At 37.6% G+C, this 27,394-nt stretch overlaps 2 protein-coding genes across 2 annotated transcripts; one reads left to right on the top strand and one right to left on the bottom strand.

Moving 5' to 3' along the window:
- Positions 1-15,818: 15,818 nt before the first annotated feature.
- Positions 15,819-20,707, top strand: LOC131020062 (amino acid transporter AVT6C-like). Its single transcript, XM_057948703.1, has 5 exons — positions 15,819-16,617; positions 17,452-17,604; positions 17,996-18,199; positions 18,768-19,233; positions 20,356-20,707. Exons 1-5 carry the CDS (start codon positions 16,158-16,160, stop codon positions 20,477-20,479), a joined length of 1,407 nt encoding a protein of 468 aa, XP_057804686.1. The 5' UTR covers positions 15,819-16,157; the 3' UTR covers positions 20,480-20,707.
- A 2,085-nt stretch (positions 20,708-22,792) lies between these two features.
- LOC131020061 (protein LURP-one-related 14-like) lies at positions 22,793-25,736 on the bottom strand. The gene is made up of 3 exons (XM_057948702.1): positions 25,408-25,736; positions 23,694-23,906; positions 22,793-23,027 (listed from the first exon to the last, which is right to left on the bottom strand). Exons 1-3 carry the CDS (start codon positions 25,648-25,650, stop codon positions 22,905-22,907), a joined length of 579 nt encoding a protein of 192 aa, XP_057804685.1. The 5' UTR covers positions 25,651-25,736; the 3' UTR covers positions 22,793-22,904.
- Between the last annotated feature and the right edge of the window lie 1,658 nt (positions 25,737-27,394).

Here is a 27,394-nt window from a genome sequence, read left to right as displayed (position 1 = left end):
CTTCAGCTTATGTCGTTGAATCGGTGAAGGTTGAAGTGATCCTCGAGCGCTATTTGTAGGAGAACTCTTGAATAGATTCGTTGGCGTAAATCATCCTCAAGATTTCTTTCGTTGGAGAGCAATTCGAATTTGGGCTGAGGCTTCAATCTTTGAGGTTCCTTGTCTGGGTGGAAACGGCTCTCTTTGATGGACAGGAGATGTGACGTCTCTGAAAAGTAACCACGAGATAGGAATGACCTCTGCAGAGATAAGATCCTGAGATCTCTGCATTTAATGCGGTTGTACTTTGTGAGTACGTGGCTTCCTCTGAACGTTGGAAGATCAGTCCAAGGATGAATATTCAACTGATACTTAACTTTAGTATCAGTCCATTGTGCGCATTAAGTAATCAGTCTTCAACTGATTCTTCAACTGATACTTCAGTTGGTATCTGCAGTCTTTAGTCTTCAGTCCTTCGTTCTTCAGTCTTCAGTCTTCAACACCGCAAGCTAAACTAGAAACGAACTCTAACACTTGAGTTCAAAACAATTCTAGTCTATTACAATTAAGTCCTATGAATTTTGGTATCATCAAAACAAGGGTTAGGATATTCCACAAGGTTCCCAACAATTTCCCCCTTTTTGATGATGCCAAAACCACACAGCAGTTCTAGACAGCAAAAAGACTGAACTCACAGTACAAGTTCTAAAACTGGGGTGAAAACAGTTCCCCCTTAACAATAGAACCTAAAAACTTGTACTTAGAGTTAAGAATGAAACAGTTCTAAAAACAGAACAAGGAGAAGACAGAAAAACATAATCAGAGCTTGGACAAAGAGTCATTGTCTTCAGGTTGAGATCGAAAAGAAGTTCTTTTCATTAATAAAATACTGATAAGTCATCAGTCGAGGTACAGAGCAAGACTTACATTGGAGTAAAAAGAAAAACAAAAATAGCATGGGAAACCCATGGACTCCAGCAGTCTGCTTGGCTGCGCCTTGAACTTCTTGATCTTCATCTTCTGTCTTCGTGTCTTCATGTTCCTAAGCTTGTTCCACTCTCACTTGTGTTCCGTTGATTTGAGGTCTTATCCTCTTGGCTAATCTTCCTCATGATCATCGGATGAAATAGAATGATCATGTTGCTTAACCGACTTAAGTTCATAAGATTGTGCTTCTTTCCCCCTTTTTGGCAACATAAAAAAGAAGGACGAACCTAAGAAGGAAGCGAAGACTATGCGAAGGTAAGTTCGCAGGAGGAAGATATTGGGGTTATTGGGGATGCAGAAGGCGAAGGCTTAGAAAGAGGTTAGGAAGAAGAGAGAAATGATGAGGGAGACAAGAAGAGAAGTAGAGGTTTGGAGAGGTGAGGGGACGTCAATTCAGTGGTGGTTGTGAGGGTTCCACTGTTGACGTAGCGCCGGTTGACAATGAGTTCCTGCTCATTGTTGTTGCTCCGCATCGAAGTTCCACAAAAGGTGAGAGGCCTTTCGGTGAAGACGATGAAGTCTGTCCTATTTCAGACAGGTATTTCAAGCCGATGCACCGGGCATGAGGATAGAAGACACTCGCTTCGCTGGATACAAGTGAGGGTAGAGCAAACTTTGACGTCGGAGAGACGTTGAGATCCAGTGGAAGGGTCCGGTGAAGACCAAGTATGTGAGCGTCATTCTTCCACTCCATGACTTTGCAGTCATAGATTTCTCCTTTCGTCGGAACAATTTTTCTCTGAAACTTTGGAAAGAATGAATGTTTTTCTCACAGTGAAGGCTGTGGAGAGTTGTTAGTTGATGCAGAAAAATCGTGAAAACAACATGGTATAAATAGACAAGATGTGAACCATGTGAGAAGATGAAAAGGTTTTTCGAAAACTGTGCCTAAAAATGTATTAGAAGAAAAATTCACGTCCGCCGTCACTACGAGGGACTGAGACTTCAAAAAGTTTAGAGGCATCATTGCATTCTGTCATGTCAATGAGGTTCTCAAGAAATTTTATTGCAGAGGCAAAAGGTTGGAAAGATTTTTGGTAAAAGATCAGGACAAGTTCCATCAAAACAGATTTTCCCTTTTTTAAAACTCTTGTCCTTCTCGGATATTCCATTTTCCAACAATCAGTTAAAGTTTTTGAAAGAAACTGATCAGTTAGAGAAAGTTTTTGAACTGAAACTCAAAACTCTGAACTGAAATAACTGATTTTAAAAAGTAAGCATTTAAACTACTTACTGATCAACTGAACATTGTAGTCAGTTGATACCACTTGATCCTGGTTGATTCATCAGGACGACTTCTTCTTCAGATGAGCGTTCAGACTTCGTTGCTTTCCACGTCGTAGAATCAGCAGTTGGTTGACCACCAGTCAGCATGACTGTTTGAGAAGGTCTTCAAACACAGCATCACTCTTCAGGGTTGATGAGGCCGATCTTTCCACATAGATCAATGAACCTCTCTTCTGGAAGAGCCTTGGTCAGCAGGTCCGCTCTCTGAACAGCAGTGGGAATCCATTCAACAGAGATATTCTTCTTGTCAACATGATCACGGATGAAGTGATGTCGAATAGCAACATGCTTAACTCTGGTGTGATGAACTAGATTCTGGGAGATTGCAATAGCACTGGAGCTGTCGCAATAGATAGGAACTTCCTTTTCGTCGATCCCATAGTCCTTCAATTGATGGACTAACCACAGGATTTGTGAGCAGCAGCTTCTGGCAGCAACATATTCAGCTTCAGTTGTAGAGGTGGCGACTGAAGTCTGCTTCTTTGAAAACCATGAGATGAGCTTGTTGCCTAGGAATTGACATGTTCTGGAGGTTGATTTGCGATCAAGCTTGCATCCACCGAAGTCTAAGTCTGAATACCCAGTGAGCTTGATGTCGTCGTCTGCTGGATACCACAATCCTAAATTGGGTGTGCCTTTAAGATATCTTAGAATCCGCTTTGCTGCATCCAAATGAGCTTCCTTTGGATCTGATTGATATCTTGCACATACCCCGACTGCAAATGCGATGTCTGGTCTGCTCGCAGTCAAATACAACAAAGATCCAATGATTTCTCTGTACTTCGTCGAAGAGACAGATTTTCCTTCTGAACCTGGATCAACTTTCCAGTTTGTGTTCATTGGGATCTTGACTGACTTCATGTGCTGAATACTGAACTTGGCTATCAGTTTCTTGGCATACTTGGACTGACTGATCAGTATTCCTTCGTTGGTCTGCTTGACTTGCAATCCGAGAAAGAAATTCATTTCTCCCATCATGGACATTTGGAACTTGTTGGTCATGATGTCAGCAAACTTCTTGCACATGTGTTCGGATTTGGATCCGAAAATTATGTCATCGACATAAATCTGAACAAGCAAGAGATCTTCTCCTTCTTTGAGAGTGAACAGAGTTCTGTCCACAGATCCTTTCTTGAAACCTTGTTCAACAAGATACTCCGAGAGAGTATCATACCACGCTCTTGGTGCTTGCTTCAATCCATAGAGCGCTTTCTTCAGCTTGTACACCTTTTCTGGTCCAGCAACCTCAAACTCTGGAGGTTGTTCTACATAGACTTCATCTGTGAGCACTCCATTGAGAAATGCACACTTGACATCCATTTGGTGTACCTTGAAACCTTTGTGAGCTGCGAAGGCTAAGAAGAGTCTGACTGCTTCCAATCTGGCAACTGGAGCGAACGTCTCGTCGTAGTCGATTCCTTCTTCTTGACTGTATCCTTTAGCTACAAGCCTTGCTTTGTTTCTCACAACGTTTCCTTCTTCGTCTTCCTTGTTCTTGAAAATCCATTTCAAGCCAATCATCTTTGCATCGTCTGGTCGATCCACAAGCTCCCAAACTGAATTCCGGTTGAATTCATTTAGTTCTTCTAGCATTGCGATGACCCAATGAGTAGACTTCAGAGCTTCTTCAATATATTTGGGCTCTGTAGATGATAAGAAATAGTTGAAAATCTTATCTTCGTTGATGCAGTTCTAGTTGATGTCGAAGACGAGGTTGCACATTGATCTCCGAGTCTTGACGCCATCTGATGGTTCTCCAATGATGTTCTCCTTTGAGTGGAGTTCAAACCATCTTCGATACTTCTTGATCTCTTCTGGAGATGGTGGGGCTTCTTCGGTCAGAATGATTCTGAGGTGTTGAGCACCTTCTGGAGTAGGGGAGAGTTGAGTTGGAGCTGCTTCACCACGTTCAACTCGATCTTCAGCAACTGGAGTTCCCCCTTGACTGATGCCATCTGCATTGGCTCCAGTCTGAACTTCAGACCTTTGGTTGATCTTTTGATACTGAAGCATCTCAGTATCTTCATCTTTGCCTGGTCCCCACACCAAGACAGTAGAGGGCTCGGTGTTGTGGATTTCAGCTTTGGAACCTTCAGTGTTCTGGACACACTTTTCAGCTTCTTGTTCCCTGAAATCATCTGTAGACTCATCAAAGATCACATGAGGTGTTTCTTCAACACAAAGAGTTTGAGAATTAAACACTCGATAGGCTTTGCTTGACCGTTCTGTTCCAGAGTATCCAAGGAAGACACCTGGATCAGCCTTGCTATCGAAGGTGTTTAACCTCTTCTTTTCATTGTTGTGGATGAAACACTTAGAACCGAAAGCATGAAAGTAGGCAATCGAAGGCTTTCTGTTCTTCCATAGCTCGTATGGAGTTTTTCCATGTCTCTGAGTGAGGAAGGAGCGATTCTGCGTGTAGCATGCATTGTTGACTGCTTCGGCCCAAAACTTTAAGGGGAGTTTTGATTCGGCTAGCATCGCCCTTGCTGCTTCCTTCAAAGACCGGTTTCTTCTTTCTGCAACTCCGTTCTGCTGTGGAGTTCTTGCTGCAGAAGTTTGATGACTGATTTCTTGTTCATCACAATACTCACGAATGACAGTATTGAGGAACTCAGTCCCACGATATGATCTGATGCTGATGATGTTGACTTCCTTTTCAACGCTCAGTCTTCTCAGCAGCTTTGGCAGTTCCTCCAGCGTCTCTTTCTTCTTGAAGAGAAAGATAACCCAAGTATATCGTGAATAATCATCCACAACTACTAAGGTGTACTTCCTACCGTTGTAGCTTCTTGGAGTGATCGGGCCAAACAGATCCATGTGAAGTAGATACAGAATTCTTTCAGAGGAGTGTCCTGACTTTGACTTGAATGACATCTGCGTCTGCTTTCCTCTTTGGCATGCTTCACATTCTTGCTTCTTCTGGAACACAATAGAAGGGAGACCTTCTACCAGTTGATGTTTAGCAAGTTTGTTGATCGTCTTGAAGTTGAGATGGTTGAGTCTCTTGTGCCACAGCCAGTTGAGCTCCGAGCTGCTCTTGCTGATGAGGCATGTTTCTGGAGGGCTTTCTTCCCAAGAAACGACGTAGAGACTCCATTGTCTGAATCCTTTCAGAACCACCTTCTTTTGATTGTTTCTAACAGTGAATTCATCTTTCTTGATTTTCACTGTGAAACTGCTGTCACAAAATTGACTCACAGACAACAGATTATGTTTAAGACCAGAAACAAAGCTAACATTACTGATACTGGCGTTACCCATGTTGAGCACACTGTAGCCTTTTGTTTCTCCGATTGAGTTGTCTCCGAATGCAACTTTGGATCCAACTTTCTCAACATACTGAGACAGATATTCTTTGTAGCCCATCATGTGCTTCGAGCAGCCACTATCCAGATACCATGTTCTGATTGAAGCTTTGACCTCTTCCTTCTTTTTGTATTTTTTGACATTGACCTGCAAGGAAGAGTAGCTTCAGGCACCCAATCAAGCTTTGGGTCCTTCGATGTTAGTTCGAGCTCCCTTTGGAACCCATAACTGCTTCAGAATTGGTCTGGCTGATCTCTTGCGCTTTGTTGATTGTCTGTTGGCGCTTCAGTTGGCACATGAGCATTCTTCTGTTGAGAAATTCCTTTGAAGGCCTCACTCTTGTAGCAATTCTGTCTGATGAGTGGTTGAGGTCTTCTTTGCTCGGCGAAGTATCTTCCTTGAGATACTCGAGTCTTTGCAGACTTATGGAGACTTGACTGACGTCCAGTTGCTTGTTGTTGTGGATGTCGCTTGGCTCGACTGGACTCAGCATTGTTTGGTCTCCATAGATGTTGTTCCTTCTGAAACTGAACTGATGTCAGTCTCTGACTGACGTGGCCTTTCTTCCCCCTGGATTGGTGAGGAAGATTCTTCTTGATTCCTGATGTTCCTTCCCCGATCTTTGACTGAAATCTGCTCTCCAGTCTTCTCAGTAAGATGATCTGGTTGGGGGCCTCCTTTGCTCATCTATAGCTCCGTGGAGGTGGAACATTTGATCTAGCCATCAGTTTGCGCTTGCGAACTTCATCCATATCATGATCTCTTGATTCTTCTGATGTTGTGATTTCAGAAGGATCGTCCTTTGAAATGATCATGATCTTCTTTCCTTTGTCAGCTGCAACCTTTCCTCCAATGCTTTTAACAAGGCCTTTCGATGGAAAGTTGCTCATCATGGGAGACTGCATCATGCAGTTCTTGACTATTTCTTCCAGCTTGTGATTGAGCCTCTTGATCTCATGAGATGCTCTCTTACATTCTGAGTTGGAGTTTCTGAGCTTTTCCTCCAGTCGGCTGTTCTCCATGATTAGCTGATCAAGATTCTTAGCTCGTTCATCATTGATCTCCTTGTCCAATTTTTGATTCTGCTTGAGGAGATCTTCGAACATTTTCCTCAACAGACAGTGATCAGTCATGAGCTGATCAAACTCGTCAGTTTCATCGGATGAGCTATCTCCAGATTCTGAGTGATCTCCTGAAAGCATCAGGAAGTTATCAGTATATGGAGTTTTTGAGTGAGAGATTACCTCTGAGCCATTCATTCCATTGTCGTAGCTGTTGTCAGCCACGCTTTCTGATTCATTGGCCATCAGGGCTCGGCTCTCATCGTCTGAGCTGGAACTGTCGAAGTCGGATGATTCTGATGTGTCTTGGGAAGAATCAGCATCGTCAGCAACCATCATTTTCTTCTTCGAAAAGCTGCGATCTTTCTTAGCTCTTAGTTCTATGCGCTCAGCTTGAGTCAGATCAGGGCATTCATTTCGAAAGTGTCCTTTCTTTCTACATCCAAAGCATTCCATGTCTTTGATGTCGTAAGCGACTGACTTCCTTTCTCCGCTTCGATTTGTGGAATGTCTGGAGTTGCTTTCTCTTTCCTTTCCTTTGTAGTGCTGCTTGTGGAACCTTCTGTACTTCCGGAACTTGGACTCCATCTTGTTGAATCTTTCAGTCAACAAAGCATATTGACTGAAGAAGTCCTCTGGGTTGAGTTCCGTTGGTTCCTTGATCTGCTTCTTGCCTTCTCTTGTTGAGGCCTTCAGTGCAACTCCTCTTGAGGTTGATGGACCATCTTCGTCCGATCCTCCAGCCTTCTTGTTTCCAAGATTTCTCAGAAGGTCGAACTCATTTTCCATGAGATCGGAGAAAAGCTTGTTTGTCGGGAGCTGACTGAATCCTGGCTTATGCTGATGAGCGACTGAGTAGATCTACCATTCTCCACGTGGCAGTGCTCGAAGAATCTTCAGGTTGATTTCTCGTTGAGTGTATTTGTCTTTGGAAATTGATTGAACTTCATTCAAAATTTGGTTGAATCTAAGTTCCATTTCCTCGACAAATTCATTCTTGAGCATGAGGAAGGAGTCGAACGTCTGGCAAGCTATGGATAACTTATTCTCCTTGATTTCCTCAGAACCTATGCACATTCTTTCCAGGATGTCCCACATCTCCTTTGCAGTTCCGCACTTGATGATCTTCATGACATGCTTGTCGGGAACGGTGCCGAAGATGATGCTTTTGGCGAGGTTGTCTAGCTCATCTTGCTTCCTTTCTTCGGTGGTGAAGTCTACTTTTTGCTTGGGCTGGACCTCATCGTAAGGATCTTGTTGTGGATCAACAGGAACCCTTTTGACGGTTTCGGTGATGGTGATCGATCCGCTGGTGATGACTTCCCACATTCGGCAATGTTGGGCGGTGAGGAAGCTTTCAAGCCGAAACTTCCATATGTCGTATTTTTCAATACTAAACATAGGTAGAGAAGATAATCTGATGTGGTTAGTCTCCATCAAAAAAGAGAGAACAGATAACAGCAGATAGAACAGATAGCAAGCACAAAAATAAAGAGAGAACTTTTTCGACACCTTTGAGAAAAAGGATGTAGTTCAATTAGAACCTAGTCAGATACAGGTAGTTCTTGCGAACAACCTGCTCTGATACCAATTGTTAGGTCCTGAGGGTCTCGAATAGGTGTTTGGGGGGGGGGGGAATACACCTATGGGCTATTTTTCAACAATCCTCAATCAGAGGGATCTCAGTCAGAGATCAAAACGAAACTTTGCATGCAAACAAAGACGCCTGTTTTACTGAAATCAGTTTTGACCAAACAGGGTTGATGACTGATACTGAAAGCTCTTCAGTAAAGAGTTATCAGTTAAGTTGCTGGAACTTAACTGATGCAAGTAAGGGCTTGTCGAGTTTGCTAAAACAGAGATGATAACACTCTTCCTGACTATCAGAAGATAGATCAGTCAGACTGATATCATACACAGTGGAAATTAAACTTAGTTTCGTAATAGCCTCGGTGGAGCAAGTTGTTGGTTATGGTTTCTCTTTGCAGTTAGTCAGTGTTCAGTTTATCAATTGAAATAACACAAGTAAGAATATAAAACTGAAAGTTGTAAACAACACAGAGACTTTTACGTGGTTCGGAAAAACCCTTTCCTACATCCACGGTTGGTTGATCAGACCAACAATCCACTCCGCAAGTGCTTAACAGGTGCACTACAAACCAAGCCGTGTGCTTGCCGGGTGCACACAACCGTACACTGAAGAAAACCCTTCTTCAGTACCCACGCTTCACTCGCGTTGGATTTCTCTTGCTTAACACAACCCGTGCTAAGACTCTCAGAGACAGAGAACCCTTCTGACCTCCGAATCACTCAAAACACTCTTATGGGGTGGAGGTTTGAACGAGTGCCAACTATACTTACAAAGAACAAGTTCTTTGAAGCAAGTTTGACCTTTGGCTTCTGGGTGAACAGAGTTTTGCCTAAGGTCTAAGAGAATGTATGTAATCAGTAGTGACTGATTTTGGCTTTGGAATTCTCTTCTTCGATTCAAGCTTTGGAGAGTTTAAGCTTAAGGCTGAGTAGCAATTTCGGCAGAGCTTCAGCTTATGTCGTTGAATCGGTGAAGGTTGAAGTGATCCTCGAGCGCTATTTGTAGGAGAACTCTTGAATAGATCCGTTGGCGTAAATCGTCCTCAAGATTTCTTCCGTTGGAGAGCAATTCGAATTTGGGCTGAGGCTTCAATCTTCGAGGTTCCTTGTCTGGGTGGAAACGACTCTCTTTGATGGACAGGAGATGTGACGTCTCTGAAAAGTAACCACCAGATAGGAATGACCTCTGCAGAGATAAGATCCTGAGATCTCTACATCTAATGCGGCTGTACTTTGTGAGTACGTGGCTTCCTCTGAAAGTTGGAAGATCAGTTCGAGGAGGAATATTCAACTGATACTTGACTTTAGTATCAGTCCATTGCGCGCATTAAGTAATCTGTCTTCAACTGATTCTTCATCTGATACTTCAGTTGGTATCTGCAGTCTTCAGTCTTCAGTCTTCAACACCGCAAGCTAAACTAGAAACGAACTCTAACACTTGAGTTCAAAACAATTCTAGTCTATTACAATTAAGTCCTATGAATTTTGGTATCATCAAAACAAGGGTTAGGATATTCCATAAGGTTCCCAAAAGGTTTAAAACAGAAGTATATAGAGATAGGTTGTATAAGGCCAAAAGAAAGGCAAAAAAGATAGTGAGAGATTCAGTTGATGTGACAGTGAGGGAAGGTTTGAGCTACTTTTGAAGGATGTGAATGTATTTAAGGGATTGTATATTGTTCACTTGGGCATGAATTCAAGAGAAGTTGTTGGCTCATTATTGGACTAGATGATTGGTTGTTGGGTAGTTGTAAATCTTCATATATAGAACAACATGGGTTTCTTGATCATGCTGTGAAATGAAATAAGCAAGGAATTTAAAAAATGAAACCTTTAGGAGTTTCAAGCTGCTGAAATCTGAAATTTGTGGCTTCTTTGATTTGCTCGGTTGCTGAAAAAGTTTAGAACTTAAGGATTATTAAAATGAAAGGTTGTTGTTCTTAAGAGAAGGTAAGAGAACAAATTTTTGAATCCTTACTTATACACTTGAATTCTGCTTGCGAGAAGAACTTGGAAAACTACTAGAGATTGAGAAAATGTCAAAGTGAAGTGGCTGCACTGGTATTCTTTGAATAGGCAGATAAGTGGATGGTGTTGTTGCAAGGGTAGGTGTATGTGAGTGACAAGGGAGGCATGGCATAGGGTGGTTGGTAGGTACATAGAGCATGGGTGAGTTGAGGTGTTGATTGGACAATTAAAATTCTTCAGGGTTGAATTATGGAAACTGTAATAATTCCTCAATGATCGCTAATTAAATAGCTCGTGTAAATTCTTAAATGCTCAATTTAAATAAATATGCAATGCATAAGAATTTAAATAATCAAAAATTTCAAAGCCTTTATAAATTATTTTGTTGGAATTAAAATAAATTATTTTTATTTTATTCGGCGTGACTCATCTTAACCATTAAGTTCAAAATTATTCTAAACTTAGCTATGAGAAAATGGGGTATTACAACACGTTTATATGAACTGGAAGAAGACCAACAAATGAATTACTTTGAAGAATTTATTCTGGAAGACTGTCAGATGCACAAATGAATTAGACTTCAAGTCAGCAGTACAATAAATAAAGGAAGAGAACACAACAACATATGACGATTTCATGAGCACAGACTTCCACATGTTTTGCAAAGTTTTTTTTTTTCAACTATTGTTCATAGTGACATAATAGATAACAACATAAATGTGACTCTCAATTTGTACATATTGAATACTAGGGGTAAACACATTATTCATATGTGTGAAGAAATTAAGATTTATTTGATTGTTAGGCAGGTGAAGAAGTTTAGGGAGATGTCTGTGATGGATGATTTTATATACACTGCTATTAGGAATATTATAGAGAGAATGATAGCTCTAAGCACACAGTGTCAGGTATTCTCTGCATCAAGAGAAAAGTTTGAGGTACACATCAGTGATGATAAGTTTGTTGTAGACATAAGCGAGAGATCTTGCACATGTAAGGTATGAGATCTTATTGGAATCCCATGTGGCCATAGTTTAGTCGTACTTCATTTCATGAACAATGACCAAGCTGAATTTGTGCATGAGTACTACACTATGAGAAAGTGTCCTCTAACATATAAAAATGGTTTACAACCTGTATGGGGTTAAAACATGTAGCCTTAAACAGGTAGTGTGATTTTGAAACCTCCTGAAATCACTGAAAAGGCCGAAAGGCCTAAAAAAAATAGAAGAAGGGACCCTGAAGATAATGATGAAAAGAGGCTGAGCAAGCATGGAGTTCGAATGATATGTGGTAGATGCCAACATGAAGGCCATAATACAAGGAAGCGCTCCAATACTCCAGTAGAAAAACCAATCAATTGTGTAAGAAAGCTTGTGTAAAAAAAGTGTAAGAAATTTACGCAATTATTGACTAAGGATGCTGATGTAGTTCAATTCAACGTGATAATTGAGATTTTAATCTTTATTAAACAATATGTGTAAATCTCGAATTAAAAATATTAATTATGAAAAAAAATTATTTTTCACAATGAATTTAATTTCCAACAGAAAAAAAAGTAGATAGTCGGTCGGAAAAATAGTCTCCGGGGAGGTAGCCGCCCACTTTTTCCCGTAAAAAATTATATTTTCCGATTGAAATACTAGGTAGCTAATCGGAAAAGTAGCCTCTGGGGAGGTAGCCACCTAGACGGCTACCTCTCCAGGGACTACTTTTTCGACCGACTACCTACTTTTTTTTATTATATTATGAATTATTATAATTAAAAATTTTATTTTTATTTAAATTTTATAAAATAAAAATACATAAAGTAAAGGAATCGTGATTAGAAAGAAATAAAAATAAATTGAAGTAGCCATGGTTTATTAAGAAAATGTACAGAACATGTGAAAGAAAAAATGTGTAAGACTTTTGGGTTGCAATTATATTTATGATTGAGACATTTAGAGTCTGTTTGGTATATATATGTTTTAAGGCCAGATATCTGGTTTGCTATCTGAGTTTATCTTGATGTTTGGTAAACTAGATTGCAAAACTGGAAAGCCCATGTGTTCAGCTCGGCCCGTCACAAAAATACTATTCACCTTTAAAAAATAGGTATCCTTCCCCTATGGTCGGATATGTTTTCAATGTTGAACAATGATCCATATTACTTTCACTGATTCCAAGTTTATCCTCTTTTCAGTCTTTAAAATCGAACCCCTTAATTTTGGTTGTTTTCTGTGTTGTTGTGACAGTGTGGCATGGTTGGGCTGGGTTGGGGGAGGTGCGGAAGACATGAAGTGGATGGAGACGAGAGACATGAATTTGGTTGGTGGGAGACGGCGTTGAGCCGATTTTTTTCTGTTGGGTGGGGCGCGATGGGAGACATGAATTTGGGGGGGGGGGGCGGCGCTGAGTTGGTGGGGGGCGTTGGGGAGGGAGACGTAAGACGAGAGACGTGAATTTTCCCGAGGAAGGGGGCTGCGCTGAGCCAATACTTTTTTTACCCCGTGGTGGGAGTGGGGTGTTAGGGACGGTGGAGTCCATGAAAGGGGCGGACGTATCTTGCCTGAGGAAGAAAGGGAGTGGGAGTGGGGGAAGATGTGTTATGTCGACAAAGAAAAAATGGGTTGGAAGAAGGGTGGGTTGGGACACATGTTGAACAATAAGAGGCACTAATAATATACATGTTGACCTTTTTTTTTAATTTATTAATTTAAGGTTAAAATGATAATTTATTTAATCTAGAGTTATATTTTGTCTACCAAACAACAACATTAGCTATCTTAAAATTATACATTACCTATCAAATACATATAAAGATTAATAATCTCACCTAATCCTTATTATTTTATCTAGGTTTTAACTATCCTTCTTATCTCAACTTAGATACCAAACGAGGCCTTTGAGCACCCACAAGCCATAGCGTAGGAGGAGCGTGCCGAACCGAGTCGGCTGGCGTGCCCCCCTCCTCGGGGGGGAGGGGGGTTGTGTTGGGCTCTATCCATGGTGTCAGGCACGTTTAGTTGAACTGGTGGAAGCGTGACAACACGCGCCATTAAAAAAAAAATTCAAATTCAAATATGACTGTTAAATTTAATTTTTTTTATTTTTTTATGTGACTGTTTTATCCAAACGGCTATTTTACCTTTTTTTTTAATTATTTACTTTTATTCTATACAAAAACCACTTCTTTCCCATTTCATTTTTCACATTCCCTCAATCTATTCTCTCATATTTAATGCAAAAAATGGATTGTGAATTCAACGGGTGTGCCTAGTTCTAACCTAGTGATAGGGTTCACGCCTTTCTCTCAAAGCTCGAATATGTCTCCTTGGGCTCTCTTCCAACCCGAGCTAACCCACCGCCCGTCGTTGAAGCTGAAGCCACTGAAGGCCTGAAGCCAAAGTCTTCCAAGCGCCACACCGGGTACACATCCGCAGAGACGGAGCTCATCTGCAAGTTGTGGGCGGAGGCTACCCACAATTCAATATTGAGAACGGGCCAAAAGGCCACCCAATATTAGGGAGATATCACTCAGAGATTCAACGACACTAAACTTGAGGGTGCTTTTGTTCGTGAGAATAGGAATATCAAATCCCACTTTCGCGTCCAAAAGGACTTGAAGGTGTGGGAAGCGATCTACGACAAATGTAAAGCTAGTTGGGGTAGCAGAATGAATGGTGAGCAAATCACCCAACAAGCGCAAGAAATCTACGAGGCCAACAATGGAGTCCAATTCAAGCATTTCAAAGCTTGGATGATTTTGCTCGAGTGTCAGTGATTCGTGTCTCAAGGCGAAGATGTGCATTCTTCCAAGAAATCGAAGAGCTCGAAAGGGCAGGCCACAATAACATCTTCTGAGCCAAGTATCACGACGAAGTCCCAAGGCTAGCGGCAAAGCGAGATACGGGCAAAGGGAAGAAAGTCGAGTCCTCGTCGGAGAAGGTTCAATACTATGACACAATGGACTGCGTGGCTAAAGGAATTGAGGAATTTAGCACCTCAACCAATTCTATCGCCGAAGCAAAAGCCAAAGCTGCCGAAGCAAAGAATTAAAGAAGCCGAGGTGAGAAGGGAGGAACTCGACTTCAAAATCCTCAACATGAACAATTCAAATGTCAGGGCTCAATTGGCATCTCACAAGAACATGGTCAAAGAAGTTCTCAGTCATAGAGAATCCATGTAGTCTAGATTTAAATTATCGTAATTTTTTTAATTAATGTAATTTCAAATTTTAGTTATTTAAATTGTCGTAATCTTTATTTCAATTAATGTAATATTTAATTTTAATTTAAATGAAATGTTGAATTTTAAAATAGAAGAGCAAAAATAAAATTAAATGAAAATGAAGATTATAGCGTCTCTTGTAGAATCAATGCACTCATTTAAACATAAACACAATAATTTTAAAAAAGCAAACATTTTAATTTTCACTCTTATTTTTTATGTTGCGGAAAAGAGGTCTCCTTCAATGGATACAATAATATTTTTTATAATTTTAAAAAAGCAAACATTTTTAATTTTCACTCTTATTTTTTATGTTGCGGAAAGGAGGTCACCTTCAATGGATACAATAATAGTTTAACACATAGTCATCTTAAGTATATATGTTAACCTTAACTATCAAATCTTCGTTCGGCATACAACTGGAATTCGATCGTAAACATTGTTGACTTAACAAAGTAGAAATCAAATGTCGACTTATCAATCAATATATGGTACTAAATAAAAGCTAAAAGCCTAAAACTGTTTGATAAGACAATACTGGAAAAGTTTTCATTTAATATGATTTGATTTTATTCTCAAAAACAAAAATGATTTGATTTTTAAAGAGAAAACTAACTACTGAAACGTGGAGTAACATACAACTTTTAAAAATAGAGACTTATTAGGTGACGAAATTCATTTTCAAGCAAGACCCTTATGTCATGACGAAGATAATAGGAAAAATAGCAATTAGCCCCTATCACATATCTCCTTGACATATTTATTTTTTCATCTTTTGATTTTAAATTGTTAGTTCCTTAATATTTTTTAAGGAGTACAAAATTCTCCTTATTTTCAACGAACACTTGACTTTGTCCAATATTTTTTATTTTTTTTATTTTCTATTTTCAAGCGGCTTCCATTCTATGGATATAAACTGCCAATTGGCGGATATAACCTAAGATTGAATCTACGAAATAAAACACATGAATCTTGGAGATATCAACTGCTAAAATTATTAGCATTCATATTAATCAAATGCACGTAGAAATAAATTAAAGAAAAAAAATGAAAATTTTATTCTTTAACATAGCAAAATTTAGGTTATATCAAACAAAAATAAAATGAAAATTCATTAAAAATATTAAATAAAGGAAGTTCAATTTTTCTAATACATTGATAAATAGAGTGTGATTCGCTTCAAAAATACTAGAAAATAAAAAAAAAATGAAAAATATTGGATGGAGTTAAGAGTATGTCAAGAATATAAAAGATTTTGCACTCCTAATAAGATGTGGAGGGACTAATAATTCAAAATTAAAAGATGAGAAGGAAATGTATTAGGGAGTGATACGATAAGGGTTATTTGTTATTTATCCATATTATATACCAATACTTTTATTTTATTTTATTCCAACTTGTGAGACCATTAATTGGGTTTTACTATTTTTTTCGTTTTCTATGTTATCCAAATCCCTACGCATCGATCCTTTCATTCGCATCATTCATTCATCATAATACAGCTCCAAGTATCCAACCAACCATGATTTTCCAATTTTCTATATTTAGCCACCATGTGGTTTCTGCAAACAATAATTACATTCATATTTTCAAATATTCTATCCGCCCCATATATATAAATTTGTTTTCATTTTTCGGATGTCTCATTTATATAGGCTTATTTCTATAAAAAATATTTTTTTTTATTCATTTACCTATTGTATTCTAATTTTTTTTAATTTACTCTAACTTTAATCTTTAATACTATATCATTGAATAATAAATATGGACATATTAGAAATTTTATTTATATATTTTCATTTCCCACTGCTAGAATATTCTCTTTTTTTTCACTCGACGATGAAGCTCGAAAACCAGGAAATCGGAGTTCAAGCTCCGCTGCTCCCGGAAGTCGAGCCAATCAACGGTGAGAGATCGAACGCCGGCGCGTCGATCTCCGGCGCAATCTTCAACATCTCGACCGGGATGGTGGGAGCCGGAATCATGTCGATTCCGGCCACGTTTAAGGTGCTAGGTGTGATTCCTAGCTTCGTGGTAATCCTGGCCATTTCCTATTTAGTGGAGGTGACCGTGGAATTCCTCTTGAAGTACACGCAGTCGGGGCAGTGCAACACCTATGGGGAGCTCATGGCCGAGTCGTTTGGGAAAACGGGAGCAGTTGCGCTTCAAGTTTGTGTCGTCATTACCAATCTTGGCGCTTTGATTATTTATTTGATCATAATTGGTGAGTTTCCTTTTCTCTTTTTTCTAATGATCGGATGGTTTTTGCTGTTATGACTTATTAGTTGTTGCTTTTAGCTTCAGAATTGGCTTTTTTTTTTTTATATTTATGCTCGAGACCTGTTTGATGATTTGCGTGAATGGATATTTTTTATGAAATCGAAGTACTCTTACCTCCCAAAAAAGAATCAAATAAAATCAAATAGAAGTACTCTCGGTCAAATGATAGTCCAAGAACGAGAAAATAAATGTGGTTGTGAATTTAATTTCATTCGTAATCTTTCAATTTGCGCAATGCATATTTTTCACTCTCCGCGCCTTCATTTGGATTTGAATTACATACTAAAAATAGACAAACTCGGAATCTAGAGCGAGGAATCTACTAATGTGAAAATTGGATGCCATCACTCTTTTAAATTTCCCACGCCGATAAGGAATTAGGAGAGCTGAGCAAAGATCATATTATGAACCTTTTTTTTTTATGTAGTGTGTTACTGTTTAAAACTTTTAATATACCTGTTTGCTTGATTTTATCTTGGATTGTGTAGTATTGCATGTTTTCTTAATGAATTGTGGATTTTTAATATATACTAATTTTAAAATACAAACATATTTTTGACGTATTGTATCTTAATTTTTTGAAAATTGATGTATTTACGTCCCCATATCGTATTGTATCATAAAAGTATTTCGTATTTGTCCCCTGCTTTATAGGTCCGGGGTTGTGCTCTCTGAGGTTTCTTTAGGCTTTCTGTCTTCTTTTATATCAGTACTTTCATTTCTCATATCTATAGTCACAGATTTGTGATCCTTGTTTCTTTGGTTGTAAATTCTACAGGAGATGTTCTCTCAGGAAATGAGTCCGATGGAACAGTCCATTTAGGTGTGCTGCAGGAGTGGTTCGGCATCCATTGGTGGAATTCTCGTGCATTCTCGCTGCTTTTGGTTGTGCTTTTCGTCTTACTTCCCTTGCTTCTTCTACGGCGCATAGGTTAGTATACCACATTTGTAATCGTTAGAACAAAATGCAGTCATCTTGTGGTAAGGGAATTGTGCTCTCTGACTCACTTTCTATGCTTAAAAGTTACCGTTTATGTACACTAAAATTTAGTTATGCAGCCTTATAGTTGTTGATATCAACTTTAAATTTTGTGGTTACCTTTCAGCAATTGAGTAAAACTTAACACATTTTTGTCCATGATGAACTCAATTCTTATATACCAATGGAAGTATTATCTTTTGCAAACAAAGTTTGTGATTCAATAATAGGCCTCCAATCATATGAAATCTCAGATTCATGGAGAAACAGAAGGCATATTTTGTGTAGAATCAGTAGTTATTTAACAAGAATGACTGATATGTGTGCAGCTTGTCCCCTGCAGATTCACTAAGACATGCCTCTGCTATATCGGTGCTATTAGCAGCGTTCTTTGTCGCCATATGCTCGGTGATGGCAATACACGCGTTGTGGGTCGGGGAAACAAAAACGCCGAGACTATTTCCTGACTTTTCCGGTGGTGTCTCCGCGCTCACTCTTTTCACTACTGTTCCTGTCTTTGCAACTGCCTTTGGATGTCATGTAAATGGTAAGAATGTCATGTAAATGGTAAGAATGCTGCATGAAATTACAATTTCCGAATATAGAGCCCATTATTCTATGTAGGAATTGGTTCAAAGAAAAACTTCTTATTGTGAGAACTCTTGTACTTAACCTATAGGGTGCGTTCTCTTTGGTTGTCAAATTATCATGGGAAAATAAGGGATAAACAAAATTTCACTCTTTAAATCCTTCCAATCTTTTTCCTCATTTCCTACTTGACCCTTACTCATTCCTCTTTCTCACTACAAAAGAGGGATAATATTATCCCTCCAAAAACCCATAAAGTAATTGCACTGAATTATACAGTCAGCAAATATCGTAAATTACTTATAGGTTCAATGCAATATTGATGTAGAGACATAAACCAGGTGCTAACCTCCTTTTGAAAAAAATCCCAAACATCATTTTGTTTCTCCTCACGTTGTTACCTCAGCCTATAAGGAACACTTAATGCCTTATTTGAGATTGAGAGAGAGAGAGTATAAAAAAGTGTAGTAGCCCAGCTGCATTAATAGAGGACTTATAACCAATTTTTGGTTGACAATTATGTGCAGTGCATCCGATAAGAGCCGAGCTGGGCAGGCCTTCGGATATGAGCTCAGCTGTCCGAATCTCACTCGTACTATGCGTTGCAATATACTTTGCTGTTGGCTTCTTCGGCTACCTGCTTTTTGGTGACTCGATAATGGCAGACATGCTAGTAAACTTCGACAAAACTTCAGATTCTCTCATCGGCACCATTCTCAATAGTACTGTTAGATTGAGTTACGCTATTCACCTCATGCTCGTCTTTCCCGTGATGAACTACTCTTTAAGGGTCAATGTCGACGAACTATTCTTCCCCAAGAAGCCTGTCTTGGCTGCAGAGAACATCAGATTTCTGTCTCTCACGTCTATTTTGCTTGCATTGATATACTTTGCAGCTATTGCTATTCCAAATATATGGTACTTCTTTCAGTTCATGGGGACAACAACGGTCATGTGTCTCATGTTCATTTTCCCAAGCTCAGTTGTTCTCAGGTATGGCTTACTGTCCTTACTCTCAAGAAGTGTTTACCATTTATGATTGATAAGATATATGATTGAATATTTTTTTTCCTCGGTGCTAGAATTTCTCCAATCCCACCATTTTAATAGGATATAAATCAAGTAAAATTAGCCCCAAAAAAAAATTATCAGGGGACTTAGGATATCCCAAAGTCCCAATTCATCTTTAGCAATGTTTGGTTGGGTATTTTTGGAGGTTAGAAATTGATTCAATTAATTGAATCCATTATTTGTTGTTTGGTTTGGATAATAAGTTAACCATTACCCTTACTTGAGGGTAATCCTATCACCCAATTTGTTACCTCTCAAAATAGAGGGGAAACAAAAGAAAGGAAATCACTTACTAATGATTCATTTATTATTAAACCAAACACTCAATAAAAGTATCAGTCTCTGTGTCCCGCTTCAAATGACCTTATTTTTATTTTGGGTTGTCTACTTCAAATGACCCAACCCAAATTTAGAAATATTTAACACTATTTTTTGGATGGTCCCACCACTTTACACCTTTAGCACACATTCCTTAATCTACGTGCCGAAAAATTTAGGGTCATTTGAAGCGGGACGGAGGGAATAGTTATTATTACCATTTCACACATTTATTTGATTCTATTTCCCTTCCATTCCTTTAATTGAACCAAACGAGCACTTTGTAAACAATAGATTAACCTATATTATTTTGGGGCAATTGTGCCTAATTACATGAACTTTCACCAAATCTTGGTTTTGTAAATGAATTAAAGTTTTTTGCCCCCAAATACAAACATTCAATTACTCTATATTTTCATACATTCTCAATTGCCTCCAACGTGTCTATGTCACTTCAGCTAGTCATATGACTTTAATTTGCCACTTCGGCTAGCCATAACGATATTAGTTTGCCAAAAATTGACAATTGTGTGAAAATCAAAATAATTGAATATTTGGAGGCACGACTTTTACTTCATATACAAAACCATAATGAGGTGAAAATTCATATATTTATACGTGATTATTCTTATATTTTTATCTATCTAAATTAATCCTCGTAAGTAGACATTCTCTTATTGCTAAAAAATTGAATGTATTTGTTGGTTGACATATTTCTTATTGCAGAGATGTTCACTGCATGTCCACAACGCGGGATAAGGTCTTGGCAGTGTTGGTGATCTTCTTGGCTGTGGGGACGAGTTTGGTTGCCATTTTCTCGAATTTGTCCGATTATTTCGGCTTCAAATGACCGCAAGTATATACCACCTTCGCCACCACAAGATTTAGGGGGGTGTATTAGTTCAAGACTTTGATAGATTTCTGCAAACTTTTAAAGTCCAGATGTATTAGTTCAAGACTTTTAAAAGTCTATGAAAATCTGAGTGTATTCGTTCAAGACTTTTAAAAGTCTATAAAAATCTGGGTGTATTCGTTCAAGACTTTTAAAAGTCTATGAAAATTTGGGTGTATTCGTTAATCTATGGACTTTAAAGTTGGAATGACTTTCATTGATTTCGTTGAAAAAATAGGCATGAACAAATCCGAACACAGACTACGAGAATTCACAAATCCGGCAAAACCTCGCGCTCGCTGGGTGCCAGTGTCCGCGGCCAAGAAGCCAGCGGCCGCTGGACCCTAGCTGTCGTTGCCAACGATACCAGCGATTGCTGGGGGCGCCGTGGTCGCTGGGCGTGTAGACCTCGTGGGTGATTCGGCATAATTCCACTGTCAAAATATAGCAAAGTTGTCACGACTCACTAGCAACTGTTAACCAATAGTCACTAATATTATTTGATATTTCTAGATAAAGGAATTTCAATCTCCTTTAACAACTGGTCATGATAGCTAAAATGCTCTAGAACAATCATGATAGTTAAAAAGCTCTGGAACGACAATTCATTTTACTCCAAAGCAACCTATGACAAATATTTTAACAAGCCAGCGGTCGTTGGGCTTCAGCGATCGCTGGTTATTCAACGCTCGCGTGAACTCAGCGCTCGCGTGCTCGCAACGACCGCTGGCTTTGTGGATTTCAACTCCGAGAAAATCACGACAAATTCTTGGTAATTCATTCAAAATCCGACCAAGAATTCATTAAAAATCATGAAGAATTCGCGTGAATTCTATAGACTTTTAAAATCCACGGACTTTTAAAATCTGCATAAATCTTGAACTAATACACCCCCCTTAGAGTAACAATGTCTACTGCCTTGTCCAACTTATTGGGGACAAGCCATACAATTTCTCATGTTTGAAATATTACATTTGAGTCTCCTCCAAAAAAATATATATATTACATTTAGAGTAATTCATTAGGGCTTTATCTTCGCTGTTGGCCTTAGAGCATCCGCATTGGTTGAGTCAATACTTGACTCATCCATGCTCTGGGACTTCTTACGAGTCAAGTGTTGCGTTGACTTGATTGATCATGTTGACTCGTGAATTAGTTTTGATTTTTGAATTAATTTAAATGACACAAATTTAAATAACACAATTCCTTAAATTAAAATTACATTAATTTAAATTATTAAAATTACAGTAATTTAGAAAATTAAAAATTAAAATAATGAAACAAATTAATCATAATGAATAAGATGGATCATTTTAAAATTTAATAAATGCCTAAACTATATCCCATTAAAATTTAACAAAAGTTCAAACCATAGCCCATTGAATTTTTGTATTAACCCTAGTCATCAGTTTCTTTTCACCCGCCGCTCATTCATCTTCTGTCTTCTTTCTTTCTCTCTTCCTACATCAATGGCCGCCGCCGCTGTTTTAGGTATGATGATTTTTTTGGCACGTGTAATACACGTGTCCCCATTTCAGCCGACAGATGAGTCGAGCCCCAAGTTGCCCTCTTTTGCATCGGTTGACTCGAGTCAACCGATGTAGATGCTTTTAGTTCAAACTTTGACCTCCTAAGAGAATTTTTGGCTCGTACTTAAAATATTACAAATAAAGTCTCTACTTAATTCCATTGTTCAGTTTAATGTTCGAGTCGTAATTTTCAAGCAATTTAAGAGAGTTTTCGTTAATTTGTCAGCATTTGAAAAAGCATTACAGATTGTTTATAGGCATATCATTAGTTTTGATGCTTATTTCTTAGAAACACATCAATTTAAGTTGTCTGAAATTTTTAATTTGGGCTATTAAATGAACAACGAAGATAAGTACAGATTATATTTGTAATATTTTTAAATTTATGGTGTGTTTGCTTTGAGGTATAAGGGAGGGATAAACTACATTTACCACCTTACACTTCGTTTGCTTTGATGTATAAAAAAATTCGGGCAGGTTATATAATTTTTCGAGCAGCCCATTATCCCTTGGAAAATGGATAATTTTATACTTAAGAGAGAGTGGTATAATTTAAGTGATAAGTTTATACCTCATTAATCATTATATTATCTCTCTATTTAGAGGGATAAAAAGCAAACAGACCCTTTATAGTATTAAAAAGCTACCACATAATCAAAGTTCGGAGTATAATTATAGTTACACAGGATGGTTGTGTCGGTCAGATAATGAAGCTTTCGACTGCAGTCGGATCAATATAAGCCTTATTTGTTCTCATTGATATATGCAGTTCAAGGTAAGGATCTGTACGGATACATGAGGTGACTATAATTGAAATCTTCAACAATTATAGTTTACATTATAAAATTTGTGACTCAGAAATCTATTTCGGTAAATATGACTAGCAACGACACAATAAAGGCATAATCGATACCAGGATAAATTCTTGCTTGGAAACTCCCTGTTCCTAATCTTCTCAGTTTGGACTTCTCTTTCACCTGCACATGTATCGTAGCTGATTACTTAAGCTCAAGCTTATTGCAACTTTCCGAAATGCTATTTCATAACAGGATAATTACGCCTAAATATATGAAAATTCACCAAATTTTGATTTTGCATATTAATTGAAAAATATATTTTTAAATAAATGAACTTTTAATTGTTTTAACTTTTTATATGGTTGTTAATTACCTCCAAACCAATGTTATTGTGTGACACAAATATCAAACTACATCATTTAGTCAATCGATCATTTAAGCTATCTAGACATTCCAGTCGTCCATCTCAGCATTAATTTGAAAGCAATTGACAACCATGTCAAAAATCAAAATAATTAAAAATTTATGTATTTGAAGGTAGTGTTGCCCAATTTTTATGAACCGACGAGACAAATCATGTATAGTTTTGACCGAACTGCAAACGCAATCGTAATTGGGAAAGGGAAGGGCCAGTTCACGTATAGAGTGCAGACATTACTTCATTCGAGAAATTACACTTGAACATCTTCGAATGAACCATTAGTTTGAGCTCAAATTCGGCGGCTTCTGGCCAGTGAGCGACAGTATTTGAAGGCAAAATTTTCCATTCATGTAGTATAAAATTAGAATTTAGTGAAAGTTGGTGTATTTAGATATAATTCGATCACAGTTGGTGTTGGTGTTTACCTCTGCGACCACAGTTTCACCTTTGTAGACTTTGAAAGATTGAGAAGTATAACTTCCAATAACACGGAAATCACAAAGATGAGTGTTGGTATTGGTTGATAAGAAAATTTCAAGCTTGGTTTTGAGCTGGAAACTCTCAGCTTTCTTCACACTGTACAGAAGATTGCTTCCCTCCACTCTTTCACCGCTGTGAACTATCCATTCTTGGTGTGCCTATAAAACTCTTGCAAACTTAGACACACTCTCTCTCTCTCTCATACATCAGATCATGATATTCACAGGGAAATGGAAGTGAAATTTATATTAGGAGATATTTATTTTTCATGATTGAGTGTTTTTATCTTTATTACAGAACTTCTTCAATTCCATCATTTCAATTGAATATTAATTAAATAAAATTAGTTTAAATGATAAAAATTATAAGGGCCTTGAGATATTTTAAATTTTCATACTATTTTAGTAAACAATATATTAACAAAAATATATTTTTTTAATTAAATGGATTAATAGTATTAGTTTGATCCATCTAGGCTAAATTAAATGCCTCTCTTTACGATGCGTTCTTTTTAGTTGAATTTATGATAAAAAAAAGGGAGTTGAAAAATGAAAACTTTTTATCACATTTTAGTAATTCTCACCTTTTTTATCCCATGTTCTCCATGGTGAAAAAAAGTTTATCATATTAATCCTTCCTCTCATAATAATACTAGTACATTCACCTGTGCGATGCACGGCGAACATAGTTTTGCATTAAAATTAAACGATGTAGTGTGTGTATCGGTTAAGCGATTAGGGGTTAATGTCTAAAACCGAAGGTCTTGGGTTTGAGCCCCTATGGCACGGCCTTTAAATTTCTTTATTTAATCATGTTAATTTATTAAAAATAAATAAATAAAAAATAAATATTAAATATAGTTAGAATATAAGTATATGTAAATTATTTTTTCTTAAAAAATAAAATAATCTACATCAATTACTCAGTAAAGATCCTTAATTTTATTTTATAATTTTGAAAATTATCATTTTTAATTTTCCATCTATTTGATGAAAAACTTTATTTTCTTCCTTAAAATTATAGAATAAACACATCATTCAAATTAAAAGAACGAAGGAACAATAAAAAAGAGTTTTCACATCACAATATATAGTTTTAAAACATAAGCTAATCATGCATAAAATTAATTTTTTCTAAGTTAGCTCATTACCTATGTCATCTTATTAGAAAAGCTTCAATTGATAAGTAGGAAAATAAATTATATTATTAGAAATTATTAGAATACTAATAAAAGAGTTGAATAATTATTTGATACCAAATCAAAGATCTTGCATTCATCTTTAATTTAAGATATATATAGAATATTTTTTATAAATAAAATTTGATTTTTTTAAAAAAATAATCAAAATATGAAAAAGAGAATATGAGAGAAAGAGAGAGAGAGAATAGAAAATTGAAGAATGCGTATGATGAAAGAGAGGATAGAGGAGAGAAAAAATATATGAGACATGAGATTTATTGAGTTTTATAAATACCCTTTAATTGATTCTTTAATACAATTTTGCCACAAACTGTGTTTTCATATAATAAATAGATTAGCCACAACTGGAGTGAAAATGAGAGAAAAATCATCTACTTCATAAATTATGTGAAAAATATATATGAAGGAGTGAAAAATAATTATTCCATGTTGAGAAAATGAAAGGAAGAAATGATTACCTTCCTACGCATGGTGATGATGGGGTGCCCAAAAGAATTATACATGGTTCGTTTCTTGTTGAACTGCCAAAAGCCTCCAATTACTTGCAGTAGTAGAGTTCCAGTTCCATCAAAAGCGCATATGTGCTTACTGGATAAACCCACGCTTTTGCTTACGCCCAACTCCACCAAGTACGGATAGCAGTAGTCGTCTTTCACGATGCTCACTGTAGGAACCAAACGTCCACCCTCCGGTACGAACATTTTTCAACCACACCTACCACAGATGTTGTGTTCATCTATATATATTTTTTAAGTTTCATTGGGAACATCACTCTTCTTATGTGAGCTTCATAGTATTTTTGGAGTTTCATGTTTACCAATTTCCTTATGTCCTATGAATACTACAATATCTAAGTCTGCAAATAATTTTTTTATTCGTTAGTAACCATCTACTTTTGTCTCTTTAACAATATTCAAGAGGATATTATTTTATCAACATTCGAATTTTATCAATATCTAAGATTCTAAGGCCAAAACATTTGGCCTTAGGCATTAACTTCTTACCGCTTGGCTAACACACGCACACAGAGGGAGTAATTATTCTTTATATGCAATGTGATCAGTAGTCAAAATTTTCAACTGTAAAAATATTTACAATCATTTATATAGATAATTCATAGTGAAATAAACAAAATAATTAATTGTTGTTGGGAAATTAATGAAATATCTTTGACCTTGTTTTGATGATACCAAAATCCTTAGATTTTCCTTCTCTAGACTAGAACTTTTTAAACTCAAGTGTTAGAGTTCGGTTTACTAGCTAGACTGAAGACCGCTGGACTGAAGATCGTAAAACTGAAGACGCTTGACTGAAGATTGGAACTGAAAAGGTTGAAGATAATTTACTGAATTATTTGAAGGACGAAATTTCACTGAAGATTCAGTTATGACTGAATACTGGTGATTGGAGATGTAAGGTGGAGTTTGGTGAATGGAGAGATAAGGTGGTTCTTGGAGTGGATGGGGAACTAACTACTAACATCTAACATGACTTTGCCCGATCAAAAAAAAAAAAAAAAAACTAGTGTTGGCCACGTGAAAAAAACGGATTGATACTTGAATCAAGTATCAGTAGACATTCTTCCTCGAACTGAAGACTTAAAGTTAAATTAAGCCACGTATTCAAGCCAAGTACAACTGCATTAAATGCACTTTATACGAAGACCGTCCTCGCCTGAGCAGAGCTTTCCTATTTCGTTCTAACTTTTCAGAAGCGCCATGCTCCTACTGCTAAAGACGGGTATCATCAACCAATCAGGAGCTTTGAAGATTGAAGCCTCAACCGAAGATTCAAATTTGTCTCACAACGGCAGAAATCTTGAAGACCATCTCACCAACGGATCTATTCAAGACTTCGCCTATAAATAGAGCTCGATGATCACTTTCAATCTTCACCGATTCAAACACTTAAGCTGAAACTCTGCCAAATTCGCGACTCAACCTACTCACTACTTTTCAAAGTTTGAATCGAAGAAGAGAATATCCAAAGCCCAAAATTAGTTCACTGATTACAAAAATTCTCTTACTGTCTTAGGCATTTTCATTGTAAACCCTTAGCCTAAGTTTTGATTACTGTGAGCCTGTTCTTAGTAATCTAGTTGGTATTCGAACCCTTTCCAAAAAGAGCAAAAAGATAGTTTGAGAGAGTTCTAGACTGTTGTCTGAACTCAAGAGTTCTTGGCCTCCGCAAGCAAGACGTGTGTTGTCATTGCACCTGCGAGTTGAGAAGGAGACGATAAGTCCAATCTAGTGTATTAGCACTGAAACTTTTTTTTGTTTCAGTTTAAGGTTTGTTGTGCACCCGTAAGCACAAGCCCAGAGTATTTGTCAGTTTGATCAGCTGGCTGTGGACGTAGGAACTCGTTTTTCGAACCATGTAAAATTCGTTGTGTTGTTTATTTCTTTCAGTTATTTCATTTCTTACGTTGTGTTCAAACTCCTTATC

Source organism: Salvia miltiorrhiza, chromosome 4 (genome assembly GCF_028751815.1).
Source record: "Salvia miltiorrhiza cultivar Shanhuang (shh) chromosome 4, IMPLAD_Smil_shh, whole genome shotgun sequence".
NCBI classification, from domain to species: domain Eukaryota; kingdom Viridiplantae; phylum Streptophyta; class Magnoliopsida; order Lamiales; family Lamiaceae; genus Salvia; species Salvia miltiorrhiza.
This window is presented reverse-complemented; position numbering and strand designations above follow the sequence as displayed.